The sequence below is a fragment of the Trichoderma camerunense genome, assembly GCF_050948025.1.
Source record: "Trichoderma camerunense strain CBS 138272 chromosome Unknown V8C40scaffold_3, whole genome shotgun sequence".
Lineage (NCBI taxonomy): Eukaryota > Fungi > Ascomycota > Sordariomycetes > Hypocreales > Hypocreaceae > Trichoderma > Trichoderma camerunense.
The window spans coordinates 405,894-420,068 of NW_028145367.1; the positions used below are offsets into that span (position 1 = coordinate 405,894).

Consider the following 14,175-nt stretch of genomic DNA (forward strand, 5'->3'; position numbering starts at 1 on the left):
GTTATGGTGGGGAGGCGCGGAATTCGATCCGCTATGACGCTGCCCCGCTGCCTGGTGCTTCTTGCCGTCAGCGCATCTGCCTGCTATTGGCATTGACAGCTTACCCTGTAAATTATAGATGCATCTTGAAGCTTTTACATCAAGCATGCTCATTCCTTCAGAGTAACAGCAACCTGCTTTATAACTACCTAATTCTTTATCAAACCTCAATATCCTCATTTCTCCTGATCTTCCTTCTGCATCATACTGGATACTACCAGCCTCCTAGCCATCAATAAGACAGGCTGTGATTGAGATTCACAATGTCTGAACGAATCATCCCTGACGGCAACACAGACGCTCATCCCATCTCCGGCCTCGATGAGTTTCGCACTCACCTACGAGATCTCGAGAATGACCCTTCTGTGCCTTTCAACCTCAAGCTCCTTGATGATATCGAGCTTCAGTTGACAGGTTAGTCATCTCTACACGCCAAAGCAACACTCCCTTCCCACCCTCACATCTAATGCAATCAAGATTGCTAATCAACGTACAGAATCAAACATCCCTCCTCTCCTCCCAACCGTCCTCCCGCCTCTAACTCAAATCCTCAAAACCACCACTCAAGACCCATCGCCTCTCCTCTCTCTCACAATCAAGCTCCTCTCTCCCTTGACATTCACCCGCACCCTCACCATCGCCGACCCTCCCTCCATCCTCGCAGCTTTGGAATCTCCTTTACCAGGCGCCAACCTCCTCGCCCTCGCCATCATCCACAAGGCCGCCAAAACTCCAACCGAGGCCGCCCTTCTCAGCACTCTCACCGACGTCGTCGAGGCGCTCACCACACGCTGGCTAGTGAGCCCAGACGTTGGCGTTAGTGAGCGCGCTGCTAAAGTCCTCGGCGACCTGCTCGAGACAGACTGCGAGACCATCCGTGGTGAAGGCGTCAATGGTGTAGGAAGCCAAAGCAACATCAACGGCTTCGAGGTTGTCAAACGCCGCATTCCGGGTCATGGACGGCTCTGGCGGTTGATTCTCCTCCAGCGGCCCATGCTGGAACTCATCACGACGCTTTGTTCCCCTGAAACGGTCCATCCTCCTACTCGGCCGAGACACCAGACTTCGCTCTCACAAGGCCGTCTGCTACGTCTCCTTACTCGTCTTGCAACGCTTAATATCCGTGCTATAAGCCAAACTGCTTTCCCGGAGCTATTCCCTCTCTCTCCCGCTGCTGTCCAGGCTGCTGGTCAAGGCATCTTGCAGTGGGCAGCGTTGACCATGGTGTCCAAATCAGAAGACATCCTTATGCATCTCAATCTAATCGATTTCTTCGAGACATTTGTTAGCGTAATGCGCGTGTCTCGTCTCACTACTGAAGAGAGCGCCATTGTGAAATCACTGGTTAGAGTAGCAGCTCGGGATGATGAGCAGTTGAGAGAGGCACTACGGGGACTACCGAACAGGACTGTGGAGGAAGAAGCCGAGCCTTTGCGCGCATACATCAGCGAGATATTAAACTAAATAATAAAAACCCTTTTCTGTCTATTCACATTTAAAGTAGCGTAATGAATCGTAAAACAACGTCGAACATCTTTGTGAGTGTGTCTTCAAAGAGATCAGGTAAAAATAGCCGGCTAGATAGACAGCCATATATACTACACGAAGCTAAATATAACACATCATACCATTATAACATTTTTATCTCCCATCTTAACAAACAGGATAGGCAAGCCTTTCCTAACATACACACACAAATGGTGGCTCTTTTTTTTGAAAGAAGAAAAAGACAGAAAAGAGAAAAAGCGAAAAGACTCTCTAGTACCCGCCTCAACGCCAAATATCGTTGCCCGCTCATAGCATCTTTCGTGCAGCAGCCTCTGACCCGCCCGAAACCTCCTCAGCATTAGCGCTGGCCAAACTATCTCTCCTCTTGTCCCCAACCTTTGTCATCCCTTCAATCCCAAGAGACACCTCGCCGACTCTCCGCAAGACGACGAGCAGCGCACCGCGTAGATCCGCCGTCAAGTCCTTCTGAAGCAGGTCAATGGCCAGCGGGTAAAAGGAGGCCAGGTGAGCTTTGAAGGCGTCTTCAGGGAAAGTGGCGTATCCCTCCAGCACGTCGACGACGACTGGTCTCCACGCAATGATGTTCCTCTGCTGGCTCTCTTCAACCAGCATGGAGTATCCCGTGATGATGTCCTCGCAGAGTGGTACGAGGGCAGCTTCAATGTCAGGCCTACTCTTCAGTCTCTCCGGCGCATCGTCTACAAACATCCTGAACAGGATAGAGACGTACGTCGCCGCAGCACCACTTTCCTGCTTCAACAAGTTGGGCGGCTGCTTCATAAAGCCCTCGCGCCACAGCCTCATCCGAAGCTCTTTATCCTCGTTGAAGCGGCGAGCAAACTGGAAGGAGCGCTTCAAAAGAGCCATGAGTCGTAGGAGTTCAGTGGAGGGGATGTTGGTGTACACGGTGTCATTGCTGAAGAGCTCATTAACCGTCTCAATCATGAGCAGCTGAAGGACGCAGCGAGAAATGATGCGGTTGAAGAATCGCCGGCGGGCTGCAGTCACAACGACAGGTTGTTGCTGAAGAGTGGAAGTTGGCTTGAACTCCTCCAGCTGCTGTCCGTTGGTGCTTGCCGTCGGTGTCCGCGACTCATCCTCATCCAGCTTGTGCAATGTCGGATGATGGATAGATTCGGTATCGGATGCAGCGCTATTCTCATCCCCGCCGTTGATCTTGAGAGACTTTTCATCTGTAGGAGCCTCGGCTGTAGTTGGGCTGAGAGGCGATGTAAACTCAAGTCCGTTGGATGATGCCAACGGGAAAGAAGTAGATGCCTCCATGTTTGCCGCGGTGAATAGCTGATATGCTGTTGTTCGGTCGAAAAGCTCGCAAAACGCTCCAACAATCTTTGTCCAATGTACCAGGCTAAATTTCGTCACATTTTTCAATATCAGCTGCTGCAAGCAGTTGCTGCCAATTCGGGATATCGTATCATTCTCTTGACATATGCAGAGAGCTAGCAGCTCCAGGAATCTGTCCAGCATGTATTCGAGGGCGTCAAAATAGTGAGTAAATAGCGTAATCATGTTGCGCAAGGCTTGAATCATAGTAGTTGACAGCCAGACTGATAGTTCCTCGTGGTTCAGAACATTGGTCATCTCTGGCCGCGAACGCAAGACCATAAAGATGGGGTAGAGCTGCTGTCTCCAGAGGATATCCCAGAATGCTTGGGTAAAGCCGCCTCCGTACTTGAGGAGTGCGGCAAAGAAGTACTCCAGGGCATTTGACCGAACCTCGAGGTCTTCACCGGTCATCAGCACGTCATGGAAAGCAAAAAGTACGGGGAACCAGTAGCCCTCTTCCATTGAGGTCTTTGTCTGCACCTTCTTGATACTTGGAGGTGGATCGCCGTTTTCAGCCCTGGAAGAATTCCATGGTTCATGAGATAGCGGGCACTCTGGAGTTTTGAGCATCGTTGGGATAATCGACTTGAGCAGCTCCAATGCACCCAGACTCTTTTTCTGGAACTTGAGATTCTTTGAAAACTCAGTCAGACACACGATAAGGTCCGTGAAAGCTCCCTGAGAAATGACGACACCGAATTTCTCCTTGTAAACCTGATTGACGTTTTCATAGGCGAGGTTGACAATGCTCTCGTATGGCTCTCGTGCGGCAACGGTGAAAACGCCAAACATGGTCCTCCAACCAGAACGGATGTTGTCTCCTCGAGCTTGAATCATCTGAATGAGACATCGCAGCACCATGTCTTTGACGGTGATGTTGTGAGAGTTGGACAAGACATGCTCAAACGGCTTGAGGAAGTCCTTTTGGAACTTGAAACCCGCCAGCTCTTCAATTTCCATAAATCGCATCGACAACTGGCGCAAAGAGTCCAAAGCAAAGAATACAATGTTCATGTTGTTGTGGCAGCCAACTTGGTTGAAGTGCTCACCGAGAACGACCCAGATGTTGCTCCATTCAAATCTCACACGATTCATGTTATAGTAGCTAATCTCGACAATCTTTTGCAGACTGTATGTGCGAGGTGAATCGTTTGAACCAGAGACTTTGATTTCATCCCAGCTAACTTCGGTCAGGGCCTTAGCAAAGTAGACCATAGCTTCACCCGAGAGGTTCGCAGTGTTGGAGAAGATTCGGTCTACGCTTCGGATAAGCTCATCAGAGCGGCTCTCGAGTGCAATCTCGTTAGAGAAGCCACGGGGCCCAGTAGCAGACCTCTGCCGCGGTCGATTTTTTAACTGCATAGAAGAGCGAGATTCCGATGTCCCGGATCGCGAGGGGGGGATAAAGCGCGCCTGGGAAACGTCTGGAATGGCGCTCTCATCGACACCGCCGGAGATCAGCTGCAGGCGATCCAATTGACTAATGCACATGAGGATATCCTTCCACGACTCCTGGAGAACATTGCCCTCTGTTTGAGCGAGATCCAATATCACCTTCAACGCCTCAATGTTCTTAGCCTGCATCTCTTGAGGATTATTCAAGTTTGTGGCATTTCGGAGTGCGGAGATGAACGCTTCTCGAGGTGTTGACTGATGGAAGAGGCAAGCAATTTGGGTTGCCAGCCGCATGCCCTCCAAGCACAGCTTGTTAACCTCGAGGTTGTGCGCCTTTTGCATTTGCCCTGAGAGCGCAGAGAAGATGGACATCCATGTGATGTCAAACATGGCTTCTACATGCTTGAAAGACGTTGCTTCAATGTACTTTGGCGCCGTCTTGGAGGCGTTTCGTCGCTGACTCTTGAACAAGTTCTTGAAAAGCTGTTCTGAGCGCAGCGCAATCTCTTCTGATTGCTGCATATAAGCCTCTCGTTGCAAGTCACGTCCAACGTTCGAGAAAGCCTGTCCCAAGCCCGCAGCCAGACCACTAGGCTGAGGAGGAAGATTACCGGCGGCTGCTGCAATGTCACGCTCACTCTTCAGAACGATCTCATTGCTGGCGATTTCCTCGTAGATGGTGATTTGATAATCGTGAGGCAAATCGGCATTGTCATTGATGCCCGCATTGTTTCGGATAAATTCTTCCTTGGTCATTCTTTTGGCAATCTTGCTGCTGTGCAAATCCGTATTCAGCAAGATGACAGAGTATGCCAGCACATATGCCGTGTCAGCATTGGCAAAGGCGTTGGGATTGCCAAGGACATAACGCTCGGCAAACTTGAGCATGAATCGATCAATCTTCTGCGCTTCTCCTGGTAGACGGAACGACTGCAAGAAATGGCGAAGAGCATCGACAAACCGCTTTTTGGTGAAGTCCATCGAGTCCACAAACGCGTGCATGGTGTCAATGTTCTTTTGGTCTCCTTCACCAAGATACTCGCCAATCTGCGCTTTGTCCAGCTTGTCCTCATTCAATAAGAAAGTGGCAATATCCTGAGGCGTGTCACTTGCAATGAACCCATCGCGAATAAGCATTTCAATACCACGTTTGGGCTTAAAGTTGAACTGCCTAATTCCCTTCATGAGAGCCGTTTTCCTGGCCTTCTCTTTGCTTAGATGATCCGGGTCATCTTCAAATACAGGGGTCGAAGGCGGTAGAGGGGTGTCGAGCCGAGATGCATTTTCGCTTGTAGTGGGGTCGATAGACGGCCGCAGCTCGTCAAAAGAGGCCCTGGTATCTCCATCCGGACGGAGATTTTCGCCCTCCGAGCGTACGGAGGCGGACCAGTTGACCAAAGAGCGAAGGGTCTCGACAAGAGCCTCTAATGACAGACGCTTGATTGCATATTCCTTGGGATAGTCGGTCTCGCCTTCTTGTGACGGGATAATCTGTGCAACAGTAAGAGAAGGAGGCAGGATGCCCTTGAGCTGCCACTCGCTGGCTGGTGTAGTTTTCGCCCTCTGCTCCTCGTACGCCTGCTCATGAATGGAAGTAATCGCGACAGGGGCCGTCGCAAATTTGGACAGGTCTTCAATGACTGTCTGGAAGATGTTCTCTACTGACTGATCGCAATCGTAGTTGAGATAGGTTTCAACCAATGCTCGAGGATCGGCGCAAAGGCGGTTCAGAATGGAAACGAAATAGAGCTTCTGCGTTAAGGGCGCATTCTTTTGAGACAAAAGGGCCAAATAAATCTCGTTGAGAATGACCTCGATTTCTTTCTATATTGGGGTGAGCCTCTGATAAATTCGTATGGAGGGGTTTTGCGGCAACCTGGCCTACCTTGAACGAGGGGCGCATGTACTTTAGCATGAGCCAAAAAATCTCACAGCAGATATCAAAGATTCTATCCACAGAACTGGCTCCGTTGCGTGTAATGCTAAGGCAAAGATAGAATTTAATGGCTTGAAGAAAAGTGGTAGGCTCGTTGCTCTTGGAGCTCGTAATAGTACAGAGAGGCGAAGTAAAGACGGCAATGTTGTTATTAAGAAGGGTGTGGATGAGGTGTAGAGAGACCAGCTTGGAACGCATTGGCTGGCCTCGCAAGTCGAATAGCTGGTCGGGGGGCAGAACCTTGGTCGACAAATTGCAGAAAGACCGGAACACGAGGTAGGCATCTCGGATGTAAACCTCGTCCTCAGCGTCTAGTGCATCGCTGTCTTCTTGTGGGAGAGACTGGCCCGACACGGACACGTCGCTTTCGTCTTTTTTATCCGACTTGAGTCGCGTAACCATCGTAGGTCCATCGCCGAGGGTGGAATCGTCGAAACTCTTGCGATGTTCAAGGTCTTTGAGCGTGAGTTTGGCCGCACTGACCGGCTCTTCCGGACCATCGCTGCTTTCAGGTGGTGCAGTTGAGGCATCTTCGCCGTCGTCGCTGTGCTGAGTACCGTTGGCAACCTCGGACTGCTCAAAGGTAACATTGCTTGCACCGTGGTTAAGATTGTTCAAGCTCAATCTAGTTTCCTTCATGTGAAGTCTGGTCTTTACTCGCTCAAAGACGGTGCCAACCATTTGTGTCAGGGTGCCTTGCGCAACCTGCTGGTTGGCCGTACTCCGAGAGAGCAAGAACACATTGTAGACTTGGCGCACAGCTTTCAGCAGACCTGCTCCGTGAACAACGATTTTATCATTCAAGACGGCTGCCAGAAGCGACTTGACGATCTGCAGCTGGACCTCGACGGCCGTGGTCTCGCCTTGGAAACAGTCGCATATGGTATCGATGGCTCGTTCAATTAGCGGGGATGCCGGCTCAGCACCTTCTTTATGCGCTTCATCCTTGTTATGGAGAGAGAAGTATGAATATGATATCAGCTTTCCAATGCAGTCGAGGGCTGTGGTTGTGAGCTGCGGGCTGTTGGTCTTGGTTGCGAGCTGAAGTGGCGCGAAAACGATCTCGGGATCAGGCAGCTGGTCCTGCTCTTTGATGGCATCGAGCGCTGTCTTGGTCAAGTCGGCCAGCTGCTTATTTCGCTGGGCATCTTTGGAGGTTGCAATGGCGTCCAGAGAGGACACCACGAATTTTAAGGAGCTCATGAGGCGCACCGAAGAAGCACAGGACAGACAATCGCCGGAGGAAGGACGCGGAAGTTAGGGACCTTGGGCTTGGTCCATCGATTGAGTCTGCGGTTCGGAGGCGAGGGTGATGGTCGGGACGGAAATGCGGGACAAAGGGCTTCGCAAGCAGGCCAGCTAATTAGAGAGGCCGACAGCTGGTCCCGCGGCTGGAAGATGTGCGATGGGCTCAAGGCAGATTTGATGTCTCAAGGGGACAACATTTCCAAAAGCACAAGTACAGCACAGTACAGTAATCTGAGGGAGCCAGAGCGGGACCCGTTACGCCGCCTTAGCCTCTTAGCTGTACGTACCAAGATGGGAAGAACGCGTTGCCGGTAACATCGCCGCCTAGCGCCAAGGTACAGAGTACTCCAGGCATTGTAGCATTCCTGGTAACAGCCACCATAGGGGAAGATCTAGGAACCAGGTATCCGGTACCTTTTTATCGTTTCATTATGGTTTGTTATTGAGCGTCAAGCCACTCCAATTCAAGCCACAGCTAGAGGGGAGTTTAAGGGTCCAGCCGAAAGCATCGACATAATGGCGAAGGCATTTTGCTGCGTTTGAGCTCTTTTTCGCAGCCAACAGTCAAATTGCATTGGATACCTGTATGGAGCGCCTCATAGGCAGCTTCTAACAGGCAACCTACCAGGCATCTACATGTACTTAGCACTTTGAATTTATATATCTGCCTGTTGAACCATGCCAGGTTTGGTGTTTACAACATCACCTTTCCTTTATCGGCGAGATTAGGATCGCTGCACTCCAGGCAGCCAGTCAATTGCAATCTCGTCCAAGGGCATGGATCACTGAGCAGCTTTGTCTGCCTCTATGTAGCAGCACTCAAGCCGTCCATGCCGAATCTTTCAGAGGCTCTGCTGCTGCCTCCTTTCACTAAAGTTATCTGATAAAAAACAATACGAAGCGCTTTGCCGCAAATATATAGGGTAGCCACTTCGCTGCATTAATTAGCGCAGCCCGGTATATGGCGGATTTGCATCCCGTAATCCGTAGGTCAAACGCCATCAGAACCGGTCTTCTATCAGCGACTGCGCCCGCTGGAGTCTCTACTAATGGGTGCTAGAAGTCCAGAGTGACCGGCTGGATGACGCACTCTTCTGGTTATGTGGAATTATGTTGAACCATTCCCGCGGCTAGGAGCAATGATGAAGCCGAGATATAGAACTGCGCTCCCTATTTGTCAAGCAGTCAACGGAAGAATTGAGACAGAGACATACTATCGTCTTCTCCTTGGTTGCCTCTAGTTCTATTTTAAGAGCTTCAATAAACAGAGGCCTGTTGTAGCTCATCATAATAAATTCAATGCCTATAGCGAAGCGGAACGCGTGGAAGAGCTAACAATGTCGGTCCAGCGGTTGCTCTATCCCGTCCCGTCTATGCCGTACGGACTCCGGGAAGGGTGCGTATTCCGCTGGTGGTGATTGTGAATAAGATCCGCTGACGATACGCTCGGGCTGCCAATCAGAAGGAAGGAGAATCTGGAGGACCGAAAGCGGGCAAATGCAGAGAGATAGAAACGTGGTGGCTTGCTTCTCGGCAGTTGGGTGGGTTATCAAGGGCAAAAGCCCAGACAGAAAATGTCTACTGTAGGGATGCAGTTTGAAGATTGTGTCGTGGATATACAAACCTATTGTGATACCCTGTAAACTAATCGCCAAATAGCAGATGCAACATACTAATGTGAGGTGACATATTACTGCAATATAGTACGGATGCTTATCCGCATATCACGATAAAAATAAATTGCATCCGATCCAATTCAATTCCCTCTTCCGCGTAACCTGCTCAAATCCAACGGCTCAACTTCCAGCTTACCTCCTCCACCGCTAAAGCCAAAAGTCTATTAGGCGGGCACTTGGCAGATGCCAAACCCCGCCCTCCCTGCTGCAAACAGCCATCCGGAACACTTTTTCACTGGACAGAGACCGCCAACTGGTGACTGCAAAAGCTGATGGAGCCTCTGAGCCGCAACCCACTGGAGCTATTTTCCGCCGCTCCGGACAGGACGGGCCATCAATCCATCCACTTGTAGTGCCTGCTGATACCGCCATGGCTATCGGGGCAAATCCACCGCGGCCGGCATCCTGGCCTTTGAAAGATTCAAGTCTGTCGTCTCACCTCGAAACCACCGCCAAATCCTGTCTCTCGCATCTTCCCGTGCCTCACCCTGCCATCGCCTGCCAGCGGCGAACCTGACGGGCCTGCGTCGCTTGCATCGCCAGATGTCGCCTCTGTAGATGCGACAAGAAACGAGCAGGGCGACGACCGCCTATCTCGGAGCCAACATTCACCACCTCGAAACGCTGGGTTGAAGCCTCGGGACCATCCAAACAGCCGATTCTCGCCCACACATCTGTGCCCATCTTGCGCGTGCAGCGTTCCGATCTATATCTGAAGAAGCGAGGTATCGAACCAGCCATATCGAACCAGCCATATCGAAGCGCACGCAGTCTTTGCTTGGCATCTTTCCCAGGGCACGAAGCTGGACCATCGCTCTCCTCCAGAGTCCAAGAGTTACAGAAACCATCTACAGACACAAGATGCAGTCAATCCTAGCGGCCATTCTTGGCCTGTTGGTCGCGGCGATATATGCCGACGACAACGGCTCCATCTCCACCTCAGCTCAGTCCGACAGTCCCCCAGACTGGGCCAACAACAATGCGCTGCAATTGAATCTGTCGTCCGACCCCATCCAATATACCGTTGTTCCTGTTCTACCAAATGCTGGCACCAACGGGTCAAATAGTAGCGGCATCCAAGTACGGCTATTATCAAACAAAGCTTATTTATTTCGATCTTGATGCTGACAAGTAGACAAAGACAATAAATATCAACGGCGTCATGATTGCCACCGACGTATCCAATTTTAACAAGATCACAAGTCCCAACGATGTCGCATACATCTCATGCGATGGCTCAAGCAATACCTTTATCAGCACGAATGAGTTGCTCAACGATGTCGTCAATGCAAACCCAAAAGCCATCGTCCTCTACTCATTAGCTGCCACTTGGTGTAGTTTGGACTTTACAAACCCACCTGCGTTTTCCAACATTTTCTCCATGGCTGATAGCGGCGAGGCACAGGGAGTTTTAAACTCCTTAAATGGCACTGCCAATGGGCGAGTGGTCAATGTTTCCATCACAGGGAACGCATCGAGCACAGATTCTGGTAATTCTGGAGGTGGAACCAGCAACTCGACCGTCGCCATGAGCATTCTTTACACCATCACAGCTCTCATTACTCTCTTGTTCCTCGTGATTATCGCCACCGGCGCTGTAAGGGCCCATCGTTATCCGGAGAGGTACGGGCCTCGGCGCGCTCTGGGTGGCCGACCCCGCCAGAGCCGAGCAAAGGGGTTGGCTCGTGCGGTGCTCGAAACGCTTCCCATTGTCAAGTTCAATAATAATCAGGAACCGATCAAGCCGGATCCCGATCTCGAACTAGACGCAGCTACTACTGATGGCCGTGATGCTAGAACTCAGAGGTCGTCTTCGATTCTTACCCAGGAAGTACCACAGCACGAAGTGGCTACAGCTACGCCAGCCACGGCCACGGCGGCCGCAAGCGACAGTAAGACCGGTGATGTGGCTCCGGCTGTTGAGGCTCATGGAGCTGTTGAAGCCAGCCCTCCTCCAGTCGCCAGTCCCCCTCCAGTCGTGAACGTGGGTTGTTCCATCTGTACCGAAGATTTCACAGAAGGCGAGGATATGAGGGTTCTGCCTTGCAACCACACATTCCATCCAAACTGTATCGATCCTTGGCTTATTAACGTATCTGGAACATGTCCCTTGTGGTAAGTTGAATCTATACATCAACGATGTTGAGTATCTTGTCATTAACATATATGGAATAGCCGACTTGATCTTCGTCCTGAGGCTGAGACTAACGAAGGTGATATCGGCATGGCGACAGCTCTCAACAGGGGCCCCGGCGATAGAACTTCAACACTGCCACCTCCTTTGGCCCTGGAAGGTGAAGATGGAGAGGGCGGTCATCCTCACCACCGTCACAGGATTTCTCGCTTTTTCGACGTCAACAGGCTGAGGCAAGCTACAGCAGAGGAGCAAATCGAAGCTCTTCGACAGATGAGATCGACTCGCCAAACCGACGCGGAGGCTCACGAAGCGGGCGCGACCCATGATGCAGAGCGCGAAAGAGGACAGAGGGCTCATCTAACAGCCAAACTAAAGGAGAAGTTCCGAATTCGAACCAGAGCTCGATCTCCGGAACGCGAACAAGACTAAGGCGCGGCGAATCTGACTTTTATCTTACGACTCACTCTTTATGCGTATATGTGAACCACCGGGACTTAGTCCTTTACAAAGGTTTTGCGTTATATATATTTCAATCGCTACATTGGCGTTCGAGGATATAGGGAAGCATAGGCTGGCGTTTTATTTTTTTGGTATCTGTAAATGTTTCGAGTTACTGGTTCAATGTGCTTCCCCGGGCGAGAGGGTTTATATCGGAGTTGGAAGGGCGGGCGAGTTGATTCGTTTTTATTGAAGCAAGCTGTAGATCAGATAAACAAGACTACAAATTGCTGAGAAGACCTATATTCACGGACCGCTCTATATCTTCAGTAACCCATCTATTGTACGGTGATATCTATTGGGACTATTACTGGACATACACAAGGCCGCGGAGGAGCAAAAAGGAATACATTTCCACGTATTTGCAAACTGTAGATGGCTGGTGTATTGTTAACCTCCCCAAAGGCAAAGATATACAGATCGCTAGCAAGGAACACAAGCCATTTCTAATAAGTCACTATCCTGGATGGCATTATGGCTCCTATATACCTTGACGCCTCACTTTCTCTTCCTACTCCTTCAAAGCTCATCATCGTCAGATTCCGTCTCCTCCTCAGCTGCTGGTGCTTTGGCCGGGGTAGCTTTCTTTGCAAAAGGTAAACTTCTCGGGGCCGGGGGTTGCTCAGCTGATTTCTTGGGAGGAGGCTGTACTTTGGGCGCAGGCCCAGAGCTGCTGTCAGCTCCTGACCCAGCCTTCTCGTTGCGGGTATCACTGTCATCACCTCCGTCATCGTCATCATCGTCATCGCTACCACCAGAGGCTGTGTCTTCTGCTGTCTCCTCTTGCTCGCTGTCTTGAGGCTCGATTTTGATCTTGTCCACCTCCATTTCATCTTCTTCTGGTTCATTTTTTGAAGGTTCCGCCGCCTGGACTTTTCGTTTTCTAGGCCGAGAAGGGGCAGGCGTGCGAGATGGCTGAGAGTCTAGCGGTGGCAACCGTTGAGATGCTTGCTGGCTGCTTTGGATCGGGCCGGCAGCAAGGATCTTTTGCTGCTCACGGATCTTCACCTTCTTTTCATTAAGGAGATCCCGGAATTTGAGAAGAAGGGCCGTTTCATCGTCCTCTTTTGATGTAATAAGCTCGTCCAGTTGCGTCTTTAGCTCCTTCACAGTTGTTTCAAGCTCTTTCGCGTGGGCGGCGGCTTCAGCCAAGGCCACGTTGCTTTGCGCCAGAGCGTCTGTAGTCTCTGCGCACCATTTGAAAAGCTCTATGCCTTCATTTTCGTCATGCTTCAACTCTATAGAGCCGAGTCGTTGCTATATTGAAAGCTCGAGTTAGACCCATCAATTTCCGAATGTGCAAGAGACTCATACTGTAATCCCTTGAACTCGCTTTCGAACTGTGATTGAGAGAGAGGTCTCGCTCTCGATGCTAGCTGTTGCCTGTATATCCGCAAATGGCTGTAGTGAGAATAAAGATTGTAATATGGCCTGCCATTCAGACTCAGAGACAGGGCAATTCGGGACCTGTAGTGAAGCTACACGATCATGTTTCACTGGTTGGTGTCAATAGGATGTTCGGTATGATAACTTGGTTGATAGGTGTTCGTACAAGAAGTCACATATGGTGCTTCGCCTTCTGTTCCAACAAGTTTTACATCCAAAGGTTTGGAGCCCTTTTGGATGACTTGGATGAGAGCATAGGTGGATTCATCGTCATCCCGAGGGAGCTTGATAACTCGTGACGCCGCCATGGTTAGTTGCACGCGTCGTTTTTGGAGTTAATCAATTTAAATCGGATGAAAATCTGCAGAGGCACGGCCTGATGAGTGTGGTCGTGTGCGCAGATAGACTGAGAAGCGTTGAAGAGGTGATGTAACTGTTATTTCGACGTGCTTCTGGGACAAGCGAGAGAGAATCAAAGAGTGATGCGATTTGTTGCTCTACTCAGGTTGCTGCTTGTATCGTCGCGTGAAAATTTAAAGGCGCAGTCTGATGTGGTTTTGTTTGTGTCTTACAAGCAACCAGTCGTGAATCTTCATCGAGGTTGAAGTGCATTGCAGCCTCGCGCTTAGCGTGCTTGAATCCGCTGGAAGCAGGCAGAGAGTCCACTGCAGGCAGCTCTGGCCTGGGAGCTCCTGCTGCAGGAACAGGTACAAGCTTGACGGTGGCTTGCTGTGGCGCAGGCTTCTCCACAAATCACGGGTACGTGGGTACATGGCCCGTACCAGCTTGTCAAGGGCGGAGGTGAGCTCCGTGAGGTACCAGCCCTCCACTCTCGCAGGTATCATCTGTCCATCAAAGAATTATACAGGTTTGCATATAATGTGCACGACAGAAAAAATGAAATATTCACGATAATGTTCGTATTCGCAATACGAAGTACAGCTTATACTGTACGGAGAAGTTGGGTAGTAATATCACCCAGGCCTAACCGTTTCTTGTTGGTT

The 14,175-nt window shown here is 50.5% G+C and overlaps 4 protein-coding genes across 4 annotated transcripts; 2 read left to right on the top strand and 2 right to left on the bottom strand.

Annotated features, from left to right (window-relative positions):
- The first annotated feature begins 125 nt into the window (after window positions 1-125).
- Window positions 126-1,515, top strand: V8C40DRAFT_234945 (uncharacterized protein). The gene is made up of 2 exons (XM_083213746.1): window positions 126-453; window positions 536-1,515. The coding sequence occupies exons 1-2, from the start codon at window positions 303-305 to the stop codon at window positions 1,501-1,503; spliced, it is 1,119 nt and encodes a 372-aa protein (XP_083076781.1). The 5' UTR covers window positions 126-302; the 3' UTR covers window positions 1,504-1,515.
- On the bottom strand, window positions 1,505-7,749 carry V8C40DRAFT_234947 (Arf family guanine nucleotide exchange factor SEC7). Its single transcript, XM_083213747.1, has 2 exons — window positions 6,176-7,749; window positions 1,505-6,114 (listed from the first exon to the last, which is right to left on the bottom strand). Exons 1-2 carry the CDS (start codon window positions 7,427-7,429, stop codon window positions 1,834-1,836), a joined length of 5,535 nt encoding a protein of 1,844 aa, XP_083076782.1. The 5' UTR covers window positions 7,430-7,749; the 3' UTR covers window positions 1,505-1,833.
- Window positions 7,750-9,392: 1,643 nt separating this feature from the next.
- On the top strand, window positions 9,393-12,266 carry V8C40DRAFT_234951 (RING-H2 finger protein). Its single transcript, XM_083213748.1, has 3 exons — window positions 9,393-10,230; window positions 10,292-11,265; window positions 11,326-12,266. Exons 1-3 carry the CDS (start codon window positions 10,012-10,014, stop codon window positions 11,714-11,716), a joined length of 1,584 nt encoding a protein of 527 aa, XP_083076783.1. The 5' UTR covers window positions 9,393-10,011; the 3' UTR covers window positions 11,717-12,266.
- On the bottom strand, window positions 12,039-14,038 carry V8C40DRAFT_234953 (uncharacterized protein). The gene is made up of 3 exons (XM_083213749.1): window positions 13,338-14,038; window positions 13,100-13,281; window positions 12,039-13,042 (listed from the first exon to the last, which is right to left on the bottom strand). Exons 1-3 carry the CDS (start codon window positions 13,477-13,479, stop codon window positions 12,305-12,307), a joined length of 1,062 nt encoding a protein of 353 aa, XP_083076784.1. The 5' UTR covers window positions 13,480-14,038; the 3' UTR covers window positions 12,039-12,304.
- Window positions 14,039-14,175: the final 137 nt, after the last annotated feature.